This window comes from Contarinia nasturtii, unplaced genomic scaffold (assembly GCF_009176525.2).
Source record: "Contarinia nasturtii isolate CC-2019 unplaced genomic scaffold, AAFC_CNas_1.1 Cnas_scaffold_1699, whole genome shotgun sequence".
Classification (NCBI taxonomy): Eukaryota; Metazoa; Arthropoda; class Insecta; order Diptera; family Cecidomyiidae; genus Contarinia; species Contarinia nasturtii.
In genome coordinates this window covers 3,233,449-3,251,089 of record NW_022199032.1, presented here as the reverse complement: position 1 = coordinate 3,251,089, position 17,641 = coordinate 3,233,449, and the positions used below count along the sequence as shown (strand labels likewise).

Below are 17,641 nucleotides of genomic sequence, written 5' to 3'. Positions count from 1 at the left end.
TTTGCTACAAAATGGTAATACATTCACCGACCACTGACACGCCAGTTTTCAATTTTTTTTCAAAAAAGTGACTGATTCGTGTTTGGTGGACCCCAGAGCATAAGTTATGACCCTCGCCATTATTTTTTTTGAAAAATGCTACACCCTAGTATGCAAGGTTGGATGTTTGATGGTAGGGTGGTTAGGGGATTGATGTTTAAAATTTAGTTTAAAAAACCCTAGGAAATCGAATGAAATTTTCAAAATCCGGGGGTTGTTGTAGAGTCTTTCCCTCCCCACTTCTACCGCACAACACTGATATGTACTTTTAAGCATGATTGCATAATATTCACCTCTCTTTGAGATCATACGTTTCATGTGTGTTTATTGCTGTTGATTTTATCTTTTACAGCTATTCTCCAAGTTTGGAATGATTTATTTGGTAATAATTTTTGCACTTTTAATGCATACAGATAAGCGCTACGCTAAACTAAATTTGCATTCGATTATATTTTGTAAACATTTTCGGCTCTGTACATAGTTGAACATTCGTCTAAACAAGTCAACGACGTTATCGGATTTGCTGAATTTGGGTTTGCACGAATTCGAAGATGAAGTAAAACAAACGGTGGACAAAGCGGTAAAGGAAATGCAAATGGAAAAAACATTAAAAGAAATTGAAGCACAATGGGCAACTCTTACATTTGACTCTGAAGAGCATACAAATGGTATAAAAATGGTGAAAGTGTCGGAAGATTTGATCGAAAAATTGGAAGAGAATCAAGTGCAAATTCAAAATATGGCCACATCAAAGTATATGTCATTTTTTGAAAAAGAAATTAAAGGATGGGTACACAAACTTGGTATGGCCGACACAATAATAATCACATGGTCGGAAGTTCAACGAAAATGGATTTATTTGGAGAGTATATTTTCCGGTTCGGAAGATATTCGAAAGCAATTGCCAATCGATTCGAAGCGTTTTATGAAAACGAATTGTACATTTAATGAAATACGTGAAATGATATTGAATGAACCAAATGTGCTGGTCGTAACAAATCATGATGGGCTACACCGTCGAATGGAAGAAATCTTATCGGAATTAATATTATGCGAAAAAGCATTGAACGACTATCTTGAAACAAAACGTTTGGTATATCCTCGATTTTATTTTATCTCATCCGTTGATTTATTAGATATTTTATCGAATAGCAATGATCCGTTGATAGTCGGTCGCCATTTGCCCAAATTATATGATTCCATCCGTTTATTGAAATATAAAGATTCATCCGATTTATGTGATAATAGTAAAATGGCATTGGGAATGTATTCAAAAGATCACGATGAATATGTTGCCTTTTGTGAGCAATGTAATTGTAATGGTAAGGTTGAAGATTGGTTGAATCGCGTGACCAACATCATGCGCTATACATTAAATCGTTTATTTGCCCAGTCCATTGAATCATATGAAGATAAGGCACGTGACACATGGATTTTAGATTGGCCAGCTCAGGTATGCATATGCTTGTTGCGTGTGGGTGTTTTGAATCGCATGTCAAAAACAATATCTGATTTTTTGTGTGAACATGAAAATGATTGTTTGTTGCTTTTCTCTCCCTCTCTCTCTCTCTCTCTCTCTCTCTCTCTCTCTCTCTCTCTATACTTTTTCATCGTCTCATCAAGGTTGCACTGTGTATATCACAAATCTATTGGTCGATTGAAATCAATGAAATTTTCACAAAAATTGAAGAAGGCTATGAAAATGCGATGAAAGACTACCAACGAAAGCAAATTTCACAATTGAATGCGCTGATAAATTTACTTTTGGGCGATTTGAGCAGCGGTGATCGACAAAAAATTATGACTATTTGTACGATTGATGTGCATTCACGTGATGTGGTTGCAAAAATGATTTCACAAAGAGTGACCAAAAGCTATGAATTTCAATGGCAATGCCAATTACGACATCGATGGGATCGCATCGATGATGATTGCTATGTGAATATTTGCGATGCTGAATTTAAATATGATTATGAATATTTGGGAATTGGAACTCGTCTCGTAATCACACCATTGACTGACAGATGCTATATCACATTGACACAGGTAGATTTCGTTTGAATAAAAGAAGATTTGTTAGAAAAATAGTGAATGGAATTTTGTTTTCTTTGAAGTCTTTTACCTTTGTACCCCTTTTTTCTGCATTTCGAAAACATTCTTTACTATAACGAATGAACAATTGATTCTTATGCTTTTTATCATTTATTGATGATGACAGTCGCTGCATTTGATTCATGGTGGTGCTCCAGCCGGCCCAAGTGGAACTGGAAAAACCGAAACAACAAAAGACTTGGCAAAGGGCTTGGGAATGATGGTTTATGTTTTCAATTGTTCCGAACAAATGGACTATAAATCATGTGGCCAAATTTATAAAGGTTTGGCCTCATCTGGGGCATTTGGTATTTTTGATGGTAATCAAAGGATATTTGCTATGTAAAATAAAATTAAAATTGAAAGAAAATTACTTGATTTTAAAATTCGAAATAAATGTTGATATGGTTTGTGTTTTACATAGAATTCAATCGAATTTCCGTTGAAGTGCTTTCGGTGGTGGCCGTGCAGGTCAAGTGCATACAAGATGCAATCAAGGTAAATTCAAATTAACTTATACGATTGTAGTTTATCGCTTGACTCTTAATTTATATTCAAAATGAACACACGCCACAATAAAGGGTGGACGACACTTCGTCACACTTAGAGATAAGGTAACTCTCTCTTCTCGATGAAATATCGATTATACATTTCAATGTGCTTGTATGTCTGGACATTCGAACAAAAATTGGCAACAAATTGAATTATGATAAAATATTCGAAATTGGATGCATAACACAATCAAATTGGATGGCTGTAAAAAAAACTAATAACTCTCTCTTTTTTTGTACGTTTTCTATCTCATTTTATTATTCAATCGAATTGGAATCAGAATAACAAATCGACATTCATGTTCATGGGCGACATGATTTCACTGGTACCGACGGTCGGACTTTTTGTCACGGTAATTATTGCACATTACAAGAGAAATTTTATACTTTATATTCATATATTATTTTATTTCCAGATGAATCCAGGTACATATGTGACATTTTCAAATGCATAATGTTTGGCCATATTTTACTCAAAACTTTGTCCTTTTTGTCTGTCGTTTTAGGCTATGCCGGTCGCACAGAATTGCGTAAGCATTTCAATAATAAATTATGTTCATGATGCTTTAATATCAAACGGAACTCGTCTGTATATCCATTTTTTTAAACTTTACTGCAGCCGAGAATTTGAAGACACTTTTTCGACCGTGTGCAATGGTTGTTGCTGACATTGCATTAATTTGTGAAATAATGCTAGTGGCGGAAGGATTTCAGGAAGCAAGAGTGTTGGCTAGAAAGTTTATTACATTGTATACGTTGTGCAAAGAGCTTTTATCCAATCAAGATCACTATGACTGGGGTTTGCGAGCGGTTAAATCAGTGCTTGTTGTTGCTGGTACACTTAAGGTATAAATAATTATGAATGAAATGTCATCAAGTATAGTCGTTTCCTTCACCATCTATAATATATTATTAAAATCAAGCTGAAATGAAAGTATAATGATAGTTGTTACATTGATGGTTTTGAACTCTTTGAATTGAGCTCACTAAATTTTGGATTTTCTTTTACTTCAAACTATTCACACTAGTTTACTGTTGCATATCTTTTAAGAAAATGTCATTGAATTGCTTATCACGGGGGACGGCAGTCCCCAAAGTGACGCAATACCAACATACCTATACACATATTTGTATGTGATATATATATTTTTGCGTCACTCTATATATACTGTAAAGAAATGAAAATCGATACCGCTGACTTTTGGAAAAGGGTTTTTGCATATTTTAGTAGTGCTCGGGCACCAAATTAAGAATCCGCAAAAAAAATAAAAAATTTCAATTTAGGTGGCGTTTCAAAAAAAAAGGAAATTTTTGGTTTTGTCCATTTTTGACCACCAGAAACAATTTTCCGAAAAATGACATATTCGGAAACTGGAGTTCGGGTAGATAGTGTAGTCTGTCCCAAGAAGTGTGTCACAAATTCAAATGATGACATTTTTGAGAGTCACAAATTGGTCACTAAAATATGACACCATTTATTTAGAACTAAGTATTCGCTTTGAAAAATTTCATTGATTTTCGACTTTTAGTATGAAAATCGAAAATCGAAAATTTGACATTTCTGTCCCAAGGAGTGTGTCACAAATTCAAATGTTGACATTTTTGGGAATCACAAATTGGTCACTAAATCTGTGTCGAAGAATTTTTATGATTACGGTTGTTTTTATTGAAAGCCTTTTCGAAATTTCGATAATAATTCTTTTTTGCGCAATTTTCACTTTTTTGTTCAAAAAATGTCCGCCAGATGTCGTATCGAAATTTTCAAAATATTTTTGGAAATCACAAATTAATCACTAAAATACTGCATCATTAGTTTTTTGAAATTTTGTGTTATTTCGAATTTTTCAAAATTTCATTTATAGACTTTTTGATGAATAGGCTTTTTCAAATTTAGGCCTGTAACTTTTTTTCTGGAGCGTCACAAATTCTAAAAATTGCGTCACAAATGTTCACTAATTAATCACTAAAATTGTGTGAAGTTTGAGCCCAATCGGGTACTTTGACCCCCTGGGTAGTGTGCGCCAACGAACGAACGCAATTTATTTCTACGAACGAACGAACGAACAAAATAATAATATTTTTTGCCTACGAACGAACGAACGAATGTTCGTTGACAGCTCTGAGCATGCCAAAAAAATTTGTAGATTTCAAACAGAAAAATTAAATTTAATGTTAAAACAAATGATATAAGTAAAAAACACTTCTTTGGAAGTTCTCACTGTGACGCAATACTGCACATCAAATCTGAAAATGATCTGATATAAATTTTCAGTGACGCTTGCAATCAAATACACAAACAATTTTAATATTGCGTTGCCTCTTGGGAATTATTTTCATTTTTAATTTTCTAAGAATGAGAGAGGCAACGCAATATAAAAATTGTTTGTGTATTTGATTGCAAGCGTCACTGAAAATTTATATCAGATCATTTTCAGATTTGATGTGCAGTATTGCGTCACAGTGAGAACTTCCAAAGAAGTGTTTTTTAATTATATATAATACAGAGAAGTGATCGCCAACGTCCCGAAGAGCAAGTGTTGATGAGAGCTTTACGTGATTTTAACATTCCGAAAATCGTTTCTGACGATATACCGGTGTTTATGGGTTTGATCGGAGATCTATTTCCATTGATTGATGTGCCGCGAAAGCGATCGACCGACTTTGAAAAATTAATTCGAAAATCGGCTCTTGAGCTCAACTTAGAAGCCGAAGATGGTTTTATTTTAAAAGTAATCTGAAATCAAATCATTAATGCGTAACAGAAAATTGGCGAGCATGCACAGAAACAAGTATTCGAGTACGCTTACTCGCACTTGCGGTGTTAGTAGAGACTTTACCCCTCAAAATGAGTTACTCTATTTTACTCTATTTTTGGTGTTAGTTTCATCGAACATATGTGATGATACACTTAGCAATCATATTCGTTAGCGTATACACAGACTCATATGCACGCAACGAAACATAACTCGTTGAACGCATGCGACAACGTACATATGTATTGCACATGTATCTCTTTTTTCACTGTGATGCGTTTACTTCGATGAAACTAACACCAAAAATAGAGTGCGTAACTCATTTTGAGAGGTAAAGCTTCTACTAACACCGCAAGTGCGAGTAAGCGTACTCGAATACTTGTTTCTGTGTGGATAATGTAAAAATTGATTTCTGTATAATTTGTAGGTTGTTCAATTAGAGGAATTGTTAGCTGTGCGTCATTCGGTTTTTATAGTGGGCGATGCCGGTAATGGTAAATCTCAAATTTGGAAGACATTGAATGCTACATACATTCAACAGGAGCGAAAGCCTTTGGTGTATGACTTGAATCCAAAATGTGTGTCAAACAATGAACTGTTTGGTTTTATCAATGCGGCAACGCGCGAATGGAAAGATGGTCTTCTTTCGTCGTTGATAAGGGACCAGGCAAAATATGCAAATAACAATCCGAAATGGATCATTTTAGATGGTGATATCGACCCAATGTAAGTTATATTTTGCCAATTTAAACTTTTGCGTTTTAAATACAAAACCCGAAGATAACACGAACCTCTCAATCCGGATTTGAATAAAAAAAAAAAAATCACATCGTGCTTTTGTAGGTGGATAGAGAGTTTGAATACGGTCATGGACGATAACAAAGTGTTAACGTTAGCTAGCAATGAGCGCATAGCACTTACAAAGGAAATGAGACTTTTATTTGAGGTGGGTCACTTACAAAGCGCCACACCGGCAACAGTGTCAAGAGGTACATTTTCTTTACAACTTTTGACTTTGAATTTTTAATTTTTACGATACATATGCATTTGCATTTCTTATATATAGCCGGTATACTGTACGTAAATGACACGGTCCTTGGATGGTTTCCAATCGTCGCTTCGTGGTTAAAAAATCGAAATAATTCCGATGATGCAAACGATTTATTGCTATTGCTATTCGATCGTTATATTCCACCATTACTTGAAGCGAATAAAAAATTCAATAAAATCACACCAATACCAGAAATATCATTGGTCCAAATGACGTGTCATTTACTCGATTGTTTATTAACGACTGAGAATGTGCCGAAAAATTGCCCGAAAGATTGGTACGAAATTTACTTTATATTTGCCGCAATCTGGGGCTTTGGCTCAAGTTTTTTTGAAGATCAACAAACCGATTGGCGTATGGAGTTTAGCAAATTTTGGATAAATGAATATCAAAGCATTCAATTTCCGGATAATTCATGCGTTTTTGACTATTATGTCGATAATAATACGAAACAAGTTAAGTTATGGGAAGATCTTGTACCAAAATATGATATTGATACCGATATGCCATTACAGGTACACATTTTTATTACACTCACACTTTATTATCACTTGATATATTAATAAAAAAATAACTAATTTCCTCTGTGGGTCGTTACAAGAGTCAATCATATATTTAATTTCCATCGAAATTGGTTTGTATCTGTTTTATTTATAGTGTTGTATCATTCCGACTGCTACAAATGTATGTCTTAGATGGTTTTTGGACATTTTATTGGATAAAAAACTACCGCTAATGTTAGTTGGTGTATCGGGAAGCGGAAAAACGGTTACAATCAACGATAAATTATCCAATTTGAATGACAATTATTTGGTGACCCATATCCCATTAAACTATTACACTTCATCGGAAATTTTACAGAAAATATTGGAAAAACCATTGGAAAAGAAGGCAGGCCGAAATTATGCACCAATTGGTTCAAAGTTCATGATATATTTTATCGATGACTTAAATATGCCCGAAAAGGATCACTTCGAAACGGTTCGTCCGCATCAAATAATACGACAATTTATGGACTATGGGCATTGGTACGATAGATCAAAGTTGACTCTCCGTGAAATTCACAATTGTCAATTTTTGTGTGCAATGTGTCCGACAGCTGGACAGTTTACGATTGATTCACGGTTACAACGGCACTTCTTCACATTTGCTGTCAACTTTCCAAATGATGCGGCACTATTTCATATTTATCATACAATTTTATCACAACATTTGAACAATGATAGTAAACGTTTTACCTACCATCACAAACGTATCTGCAAAAGTCTCGTTTCGATGGGATTGAATTTGCATAGTAGATGTGCGCAACTTTTTCTACCAACAGCCCTTAAATTCCATTACATATTCAACTTACGTGATTTGGCAAACATTTATCAAGGATTATTGTTTGCCACGAAAGACACATGCCCAGAATATGAAGATCTTACTCGGCTCTATATTCATGAAGCATTTCGTGTATACAGCGATAAACTTATCGACGATTCCGATTTGGAGGCATTCAAAAAGCTGGTGCGTGATGTATTCAAAAAATATTTGGAAGAAATTGACGATACAAAAGTATTTAGTGAACCGATGATTTATTGTCATTTCGCCGATGGTCTCAATGAACCGAAATACATGCAAATTAAAAATTGGCCAACGCTTACAAATTTATTGGCCGAAGCAATGCACAGTTATAATGAGTTTGTCGGTCAAATGAATTTGGTTTTGTTTGAAGATGCCATGTCGCATATTTGTCGGATCAATCGAATACTGGAAATGCCTCGCGGTAATGCATTGCTAATAGGTGTCGGTGGTAGCGGTAAACAATCATTAGCACGATTGAGTGCCTTTATTTCATCATTGTCGGTGTATCAAATTCAATTGAGAAAGGGATATAGCATCTATGACCTACGATCCGATTTAAATATTCTATACCATAAAGTTGGCATTAAGAATATGTCAATAATGTTTTTGCTAACCGATGCTCAAGTTGCTGATGAATCATATTTGGTTCTGATTAATGATTTGTTGGCAAGTGGTGAAATTCCCGACCTTTTCACGGATGAAGAAACCGATAACATTATAAGCTCGGTTAAAAATGAGGTGAAACAACTCGGCATTATCGATACACGAGAAAATTGCTGGAAGTATTTCATTGAGAAAGTAAAAAAATTACTAAAGGTTTGTTTTTCGTTCATTTTGTTTGTGAGTTTTTGCAGCCCCTAATATCGTACATGTGAGACCAATAAATTTTTTAAATACAGGTGGTTTTATGTTTTTCACCGGTCGGTTCCACTTTGCGACGTCGCTCTCGAAAGTTTCCCGCCCTAGTAAATTGTACCGCTATAAATTTCTTTTATGAATGGCCCAAGAGCGCTTTAGAGTCGGTGGCCAAAAAATTTCTGTTAAAAGTCGACGTATTACCAGTAAGTCAAATAGTGAACAGAACAGAAAGCAGTTTGCATTTTGAGTTGTTGAGAATAATGGTGGCATGGGCGGAACATATTTTTATTAATTTTACACCCTTACTGTGTTACTCTGAGTGTTCGTTCACATAATATTGTGTTTTTTGCGTGCAACCAATTAGGCACCACATATTAGTGTTTAGTGAATTTTTATTATATAACTGTGTCTGGGCAAAAGTAAGTGACGTGTAACTCTCACTAATGTATATAAGATACATGTTGCTACGATTCTTCGTTGAGTGTGCTCTTTCTGTACATAAACAATCGTTTCAGGTCACCATTATTATTTACTCTTAAAAATTCAAAATGCGTTGTAACAACATACTCAGTTGATGTTATGTATTCATATGAATGACCATTGTGTTCTTTTCTACGAATGTTCAGCATTATCTGACCGAATCGGTTTCCGTATTTATGGCATTTGTTTTGGAAAGCGTTAATGATATTTCGAAAAATTATTTGACCAACGAAAAGCGTCATAATTACACAACACCAAAGTCATATCTCGAACTCATTTCATTGTATTCAAAATTGCTAACCGAAAAGACAGACGACCACATTCAGCGCATACAGCGCTTGGAAAATGGATTGATTCGATTAGCACAGTGTGGACATCAAGTTGATTCACTGAAGGTACGTTTTCAATTAATCATTGACACATACATGTTTGCTTATTATTTATGTGTTTGTGTGTGTATGTGTGCATTGAGCGTATAATTGATACCATTTAGATGAATTGAAATGGAGTTAAGTCGAAGTGATTTGAGTAAATCATGTTATAATCCGATTGATTATTTTAGTATGTTCTAGCTGAACAAGAAACAACGCTCAAGGCTAAAAATGAAGCTGCTGATAAATTGATTAAAATCGTCAGTGCAGAAAATGAAATTGTTCAAAAGGAAAAACTAATAGGTATTATAGTGTGTGCTAATGAAGAGATATTGTTACTTCCACCAAAATGACATTCACTATGTTTCGAAATTCAATGTAGCTGCGGACGAAGAACGAAAAGTACGAGCAATTGAGGAAGATGTAACGATCAAAGCAAAAATATGCGAAGCGGATTTACGAAAAGCCGAACCATCACTTATCGCTGCAAATGAGGCTCTAAATACACTGAACAAAAACAATTTAACGGAATTGAAATCGTTTGGGCAGCCTCCAAAAGCTGTAATTCACGTCTGTGCAGCGGTATTGGTATTGTTTTCAGGAAAAGGCAAAATACCCAAAGACAGGACATGGAGAGCGTGCAAAGTTTGTTGTTGTTTATGCTTCATCCGATCTTTAAAACTTGTTATTTATGATTTTTATACGGTTTTATATCTATTTACGCTGTTTTTCGGTATGGCTGTTGATAGCAAATGATGGGCGCCGTTGACAAGTTTCTGCATAGATTGGAGAACTTTGAAAAGGAGAATATACCGACAAAAGTCATCAAAGCGTTACAACCGTACTTGAAAGTAAAGTTTTTCAATTTTAAATTAACACGTGTTACTTCTTTTCAATTTTCTTTATAAAAAACAAAGCAACAACGAATTGGTTAATGACGAAATATCTTTATTAGGATCCGGAATTTGATCCACAAAAAATCCTCGCCAAATCGACCGCTGCAAGCGGTTTATGTGCATGGGTCATTAATATACACAACTTTCACAACGTTTTCTTGGTAGTTGAGCCAAAGCAAAGAGCCCTAGAAGATGCACAAAACGAATTGAAAGCAGCTCAAGACAAATTGAATTTCCTTAACAATAAAATTATGGTGGGTTGGCGCTCGGTTTTTTCTGAAGCCGAACCAAAAAAAGAGAGAAACTACCAACGAAACAAATTATTGGCCATTTTTTTCTCTGTACAGGAAATCGAGTCTCGTTTAAATTCGATTCAAAGAGAATTCAAGACAGCCATCGCAGAAAAAACCAAATTAGAATTTGAAGCAGAGAAAACGGCATTGACCATATCATTGGCTCATCGACTTGTCAATGGCCTTGGATCAGAAGCGATTCGATGGCATCAATCAGTTGAAAAGTTCGTTTAAATCAAAACAAAAATTTCCATTATTTCGGGATTTATTTATTTATTTTTTTGTAATTTATTCTCTCACAGACTTCGATTTCAAATTGAAAAACTCCCTGGCGATATTTTATTGATTTCATGTTTTATTTCGTATGTCGGAGGATTTATACCAATATACAGACATGAACTACAGGAAAACATTTGGAAGCCAACCTTCAGAGAATTAAAGGTGCATTTTTTCTCGACGTTTTGTTCATTGCTCTAAGCGAATTTTACCCTTTTCTCTCTCTCTCTTTCTCGCTATATATACACAGCCTGAAATCCCACACACCGAAGGTATTGATTCATTGAATTTAATTTGCGACGATGCTACCATCGCTACATGGCACAACGAAGGTTTACCTAACGATCGTATGTCTACAGAAAACGCGATTATTTTAACAAATTCTACGCGCTGGCCACTAATTATCGACCCACAATTGTAAATAAGAATATTGAAAACGAAAAAAAAAAAAGAATGAAGAAGAAGATGTTGTAGTCATTATTTTTTGTTTGTTTGTTATTTTAGTAGCAGATATATTATTAAAAAAAATAATTGTTTCTTTCTCATTTTAATATTTTCTGTTATTGATGTAGGCAAGGAGTGAAATGGATACGGCAAAAATATGGAAAAACGTTGGTGATTTTGCGTCCAAATCAAAAATCGTATTTGGAAGAAATCGAGAAAGCAATTGCCACTGGGCAAACGGTTTTGTTGGAAAACATTGACGAGACAATAGACGCGGTGCTGGACGCTCTTTTAAGTCGTCAATTTTCAAAGCGTGGCGCAACAATCAAAATCGGCGACAAAGAGGTGGATTACAATCCAAAATTTCGTTTGATTTTACAAACAAAATTGGGAAATCCACACTATAAACCGGAAATGCAGGCACAAACAACGCTGATAAATTTCACGGTGACACGAGAAGGTTTGGAACAACAACTATTAGCCGAAGTGGTTAAAGCCGAACGTCCCGATTTGGAAAAATCGAAGCAAGAGCTAACGATGCAACAAAATCATTTTAAAATAACATTAAAATCATTGGAGGATGAATTATTGGCCCGGCTTGCGGCTGCCGGCGATAATGTACTTTCTGATCCATCGTTAGTTATCAATTTGGAAGAGACAAAAAAAATGGCTGCCGAAATCGAAGTAAAAGTTACAGAGACAAGAATAACAACCAAAGAAATTGATACGGCCCGTGAAATATATCGTTGTGTTGCCGAACGTGCATCAATTTTATATTTCATTTTGAACGATTTGTGCAAAATAAATCCGATGTACCAATTTTCGTTGAAGGCATTTATTGTTGTGTTCAAGAGAGCTATTAATCAAACGGCAAAGCAAAATACAACCAAAGACAGAGTGCTCGCATTGCTCGATTCAATTACGTATGCGGTTTATTGTTACACGTGTCGTGGCCTATTTGAAAAGGATAAACTTGTGTATAAAATGCATTTGGTATTTCAAATATTGATTCACAGCAATCACATATCATTGAGTGAATTGGATTTTGTGCTAAGATTTCCGTATTTACCAAATCTACATTCGCCGTTTGATTTTTTGCCACAGCATTTATGGGGCGGTGTTAAGGCATTATCAAATATTGATGCTTTTTATGGGTTTGATCGTGATCTTGATTTGTCGACAAAACGTTGGAAGAAATTCATTGAAAGTGAAGCACCCGAAATGGAACGATTACCAGGCGAATGGAAAAATCGAACACCAATGCAAAAATTATGCATTTTACGTACGTTACGACCCGATCGAATGATATATGCAGCCACATGTTTTGTCGAAGAAACAATGGGCGAAAAATACATTGGCGTTCGAACAATTCCATTTGTCGAATCATTTATGGAGAGCTGTGCATCGACACCGTTATTTTTTATTTTATCGCCCGGAGTTGATCCGGTACAAGATGTTGAAAAGCTTGGAAAATCCATGAACATATCAACTGATTTGCAGAACTATCATAACATTTCATTGGGTCAAGGTCAAGAACGATTAGCCGAAATGGCAATTGAAATGGGACGAGAACATGGCCATTGGGTTGTTTTACAAAACATTCATTTGGTCACTAAGTGGCTACCACACTTGGAAAAAATTATTGAAGAAACACTCGAAACGGCCCATCCAAATTTTCGATTATTTTTGAGCGCCGAAGCGGCACCATCACCAGATTTTCATAGCATACCACAAGGTATATTAGAAGCATCGATAAAAATAACAAACGAATCGCCGACTGGTATCAAAGCAAATTTACATCGAGCTTTAGACAATTTTACACAAGAAATGCTGGTAAGTTATATCATTTGACGGATAAATAATAAGAAAAACATAACATAAAAAGAAAAACATCTTTTGTGTTTACATTTATTTATTATTGTTATTCATTTTCTCTGCCATAGGAATTGTGCTCGAAGGAAGGTGAATTCAAGGCAATTTTATTTTCACTGTGCTACTTTCATGCTTGTGTTTGTGAACGCCGAAAATTCGGTCCGATTGGATGGAATTTATCGTATCCGTTTAGCATTGGAGATTTAACAATCAGCGTTTATGTTCTTTTCAATTATTTGGAAGGAAATCGAAATATACCATGGAATGATTTGCGTTATTTATTCGGTGAGATTATGTATGGTGGTCATATCACTGACGATTGGGATAGACGGTTGTGTCGAACGTACCTTAATGAATTCATGCAGTCCGGTTTATTGACGGGAGATTTATCGTTTTGTCCCCATTTTGAGGCTCCTCCAAATTTAGATTTAACTGGTTATCATCAATATATTAATGATTTTTTACCAAACGAATCACCACATCTATATGGGTAAAAAACTTATTTATTACTTATTTTATGATTCAAATATTTTCTATTTTCTTGTGTGGAAAAGGATGCATTTGAATGCGGAAATTGGATTTTTAACCACACTATCGAATAATATGTTTGCCGAAATATTTGAACTTCAACCCAGAGACTCTGGATCAAGTTCGGTGATTTTGGTATCACGTGAAGAAACGGTTAAACAATTGATTGAAGAATTTCAAGATAAAATACCGGACGATTTTCATATGGCTGAGATTATGACAAGGTTCGAAGAACGAACACCGTATGTTGTGGTTGTGTATCAGGAATGCGAACGAATGAATCAATTATTGAGCGAAATGAGACGATCACTGCGAGAGCTGATGCTTGGCCATCGTGGCGAATTAACGATTACGCCTGAAATGGAATTGCTCGATGAATGCATTGTATTTGATCGAATGCCGTCAACATGGACAAAACTAGCATATCCGAGTACGCTCGGTTTACAATTGTGGTTTTCAAATTTATTGCAACGACATCAAGAACTGTACAAGTGGTCAATTGACTTTAGCTTACCGATCTCCGTATGGTTGCCGGGTCTGTTTAATCCGCAAAGCTTTTTGACTGCCATAATGCAGGTTTCAGCACGGAAAAATGAATGGCCATTAGATAGAATGTGCTTGACAATTGATGTTACGGGAAAACATAGAGAAGATTACACGTACGTTATTTGTTGCTCACTATATACTATTATTATATGTGCAATGCTCACACAACTATACATTAAGTACCTTCTTATTCTGCACTTTCACTCATTTCATGTTCAATTTGTCAATAATTCCGATTTACCTTCGTATGAATTGAAGTGAGTGCCCACGAGACGGTGCAAATATCGATGGGCTAGTCCTAGAAGGAGCTAGATGGGACAATTTGATAAATTCATTGGTGAATTCACGACTCAAAGAGCTGTTCTTCGAAATGCCACTCATTCACATCAAAGCAATAACAAAGGACAAACAAGAATTGCGTAACGTATTTGAATGTCCGATCTATAGAACTCGGTAACGAAAAACTTTGCCATTTATATTGCTTCTTTTTCATTCAATTGCATGGCATTTAATTTGTCTCGTTTTAGTTTACGTGGTTCAACATATATATGGACATTTAATTTGAAAACAAGAGAGAAACCATCGAAATGGATATTGGCTGGCGTTGCAATTGTTTTACAACCATAGAACAAATAACGTCTGACTATAAATTTTCGACATTTCCGTGATATTGTTTATGTTGGTGATGGAATTCAAGTTTTGAAAATTAAAGCTGTTGCACACGCAAAAGACACCTAACCTCAATATGAGACGATTTGACATAAAATTCAGTTTGTCCGAAGTCTCATTTATTTTTGGATAAATTTTAGTAAACAAATTTTTTTCACTTTTTGTGTGCATTATACCGAGTCTCCGAGAGTTTCATATGAGCCTGCCATGTAACAGCAGAAAAGACAGTCGAAAACACGAAAAATATTTTTGTTGTGTTCTCTACTGTATTTTTACTGTAAACACACAACCAGAAATTAATAATATTTCTGAGCTGAGTAAAATGGAAAAATAAACCAAAAAACTTGATATGGTGCTTAAAAGTTATAGAGACAAGTTTTCATCCATTATCGATGTTTTTTTTAAATCGTCGTTCGCACTATTGTATACCTTCATGAGAAAAGAGCATTCTCTATGTTGTATGCAAGCCATAACTTGTACACAAAATGAAATATAACTCTAATGAACTACTTTGCATTTACGACATAAACTAATTAAAATTACAAATTTAAAGGCATGCTTATGCATAACGCAATTAGCAACGTTCTTGTTTGAGATGGAGAATAGCAGCAGCAATCTTAATTTGATTGAGACGAACCTATAAGTTATAAGTTCAATTCTTCATATATTATTATTAATGTTGTATTGCATAATGCATATTGCACATTACTGGTACATGTTCCATTGAAATTACTAACTAGATCTTGGCATTATATTTGTTTTGACATTGAAAATTTATACACTTTCACTGGTTGTAAATTGTGATTTGTTTTAATCAGGGAATTGGTCACGCATGGATTTATAGACAACATAAAAGTAGACAATAATATTAGGCTTTATTGTAATTAATCAAATTTGCAAATTAGCGAAGCTTCGCACAACAACAATGCAAATCTCAAAACGATGTTACTTGTTCCACACACGCACTTAATATTATTAAATCGCATAATTTAATTTCGAAACCCACCAAATTTACAATCAATAATTTATGGACGTTTTATTTCTTTATTTTTAAATCTTAGTCATTTATAATTGAATCTCTATAAATTCTATATCAACGATATGACTTCAACGTTATTATACATTCAACCTTTTTTTGTAAAGTGAAAGAAATGAATAATGTAAAGCACACAAACTTCGAATGATAGATGTGCCTTTTAAAAAGTTGATGTCTTACATTTTTTTTTAAATTACCCCGCCGAAAGTTGGAATTAACTCCCACCTTCTCCCTTCATGTTCACCAAGCTGTAGAAGGTATTAAAATACTTTTTTCACCTTGAAATACACAAAGAAAATTGTAAAAGATGTCATGTTGGTGCTTTTAACGTTCATATCCAAAAAAATGCCAGTAAAAAACTGATAATATTTGACAAAACACGAATAAAAGGAAAATAAAGTATATTTTGACACATTTCATGAAAATTGAATGTGAAGCAAATCGAGGCATTTACTGGTATGACACTTTTCCTATAAATTTTTAATTATTGGGTGTATAAATTAATTTTGAGGGATTTTTGTGTGAAAAGAAACATTTATTTAAAATAACAAGAATGAGTACTTTAACCAATGTATTGCCCATCGTTTGCTATGACTTCCGCCCATCTTCTTGGTAGCTTGTCGATTCTGCGTCGAAAGAATTCCTCATCTTTTGAGGCTATCCATTCATCGATCCATTTTCGCACTCCTTCAGGATTTCGAAACGATATCTCGGACAATCCCATTTGCATCAATCGAAACAAGTGGTAGTCAGAAGGAGCAAGGTCTGGAGAGTACGCGGGTTGATCAAGCCAATCCCAACCGAAGTCTTGTACTTTTTTTTAACGATGTCTGCTCGATGTGGCCTGGCATTATCATCGTGAAACACAACTTTGTCTTGTTTAGACGCTATCCGTGGCCGTTTAATCTTCAATGCATGCTCCATTTTGATTAATTGCATGCGGTAGCGTTGGGCTGTAACCGTTTCACCTGGTTTTAGCAGCTCATAATACACGACACCTTTTTGATCCCACCAAATGCACAGCATAACCTTCTGGCAATGAATGTCTCGTTTTGACTGCGATGGTCCTGGTTGGCCTGGATCAACATACGCTCCTTTACGTTTGGGGTTGTCGTAATAGACCCACTTTTCATCGCCCGTGACAATTCGACCCAAAAAACTATGTTTTTTGTGTTCTTTGAGATGTTCTCTGCATGCTGTGATTCGTGCTTTGAGTTGATTTTCAGTCAGTTGATGTGGTACCCATTTTCCTAGCTTTCGAATCTTTCCCATGGCATGTAAACGTCCGGAAATGGTTGCTTGAGTTACATTTAACTCCATTGCGAGTTCTTTTTGGGTTCGGGCCGAGTTTTCATCCAATAATGCTTGCAATTCTGCATCTTCGAACTTTTTTGGCTGACCTGACCGTTCTTGGTCTTCCACGTTGAAATCACCACTTTTGAAGCGTCGAAACCAGTACTCGCATGTTTTAATCGATATTTTATGGTCAGAACCATAAGTTACCGACCATAATCGATGGCTCTCAGCGGCACTTTTCTTC

At 35.2% G+C, this 17,641-nt stretch overlaps 1 protein-coding gene across 1 annotated transcript; it reads left to right on the top strand.

Annotated features, from left to right (window-relative positions):
* The first annotated feature begins 409 nt into the window (after positions 1 to 409).
* On the top strand, positions 410 to 15,023 carry LOC116347106 (dynein beta chain, ciliary-like). The gene is made up of 29 exons (XM_031777540.1): positions 410 to 421; positions 521 to 1,492; positions 1,663 to 2,085; positions 2,258 to 2,450; positions 2,555 to 2,628; positions 2,712 to 2,744; positions 2,963 to 3,034; positions 3,098 to 3,107; positions 3,188 to 3,211; positions 3,301 to 3,527; positions 5,186 to 5,410; positions 5,862 to 6,160; positions 6,278 to 6,423; positions 6,501 to 7,000; positions 7,143 to 8,648; positions 8,732 to 8,893; positions 9,317 to 9,565; positions 9,733 to 9,844; positions 9,924 to 10,186; positions 10,291 to 10,392; positions 10,497 to 10,691; positions 10,785 to 10,954; positions 11,033 to 11,171; positions 11,257 to 11,423; positions 11,579 to 13,283; positions 13,394 to 13,812; positions 13,877 to 14,509; positions 14,655 to 14,849; positions 14,924 to 15,023. Exons 1-29 carry the CDS (start codon positions 410 to 412, stop codon positions 15,021 to 15,023), a joined length of 9,327 nt encoding a protein of 3,108 aa, XP_031633400.1.
* The last annotated feature ends 2,618 nt before the right edge of the window (positions 15,024 to 17,641 follow it).

Excerpts from the sequence above, each read along its gene's own strand:
- LOC116347106 (XM_031777540.1), top strand. Across the intron at positions 6,161-6,277 it reads GATGGTGATATCGACCCAAT|GTGGATAGAGAGTTTGAATA; the intron begins GTAAGTTATATT and ends GTGCTTTTGTAG. Across the intron at positions 10,187-10,290 it reads GGACATGGAGAGCGTGCAAA|CAAATGATGGGCGCCGTTGA; the intron begins GTTTGTTGTTGT and ends GGCTGTTGATAG.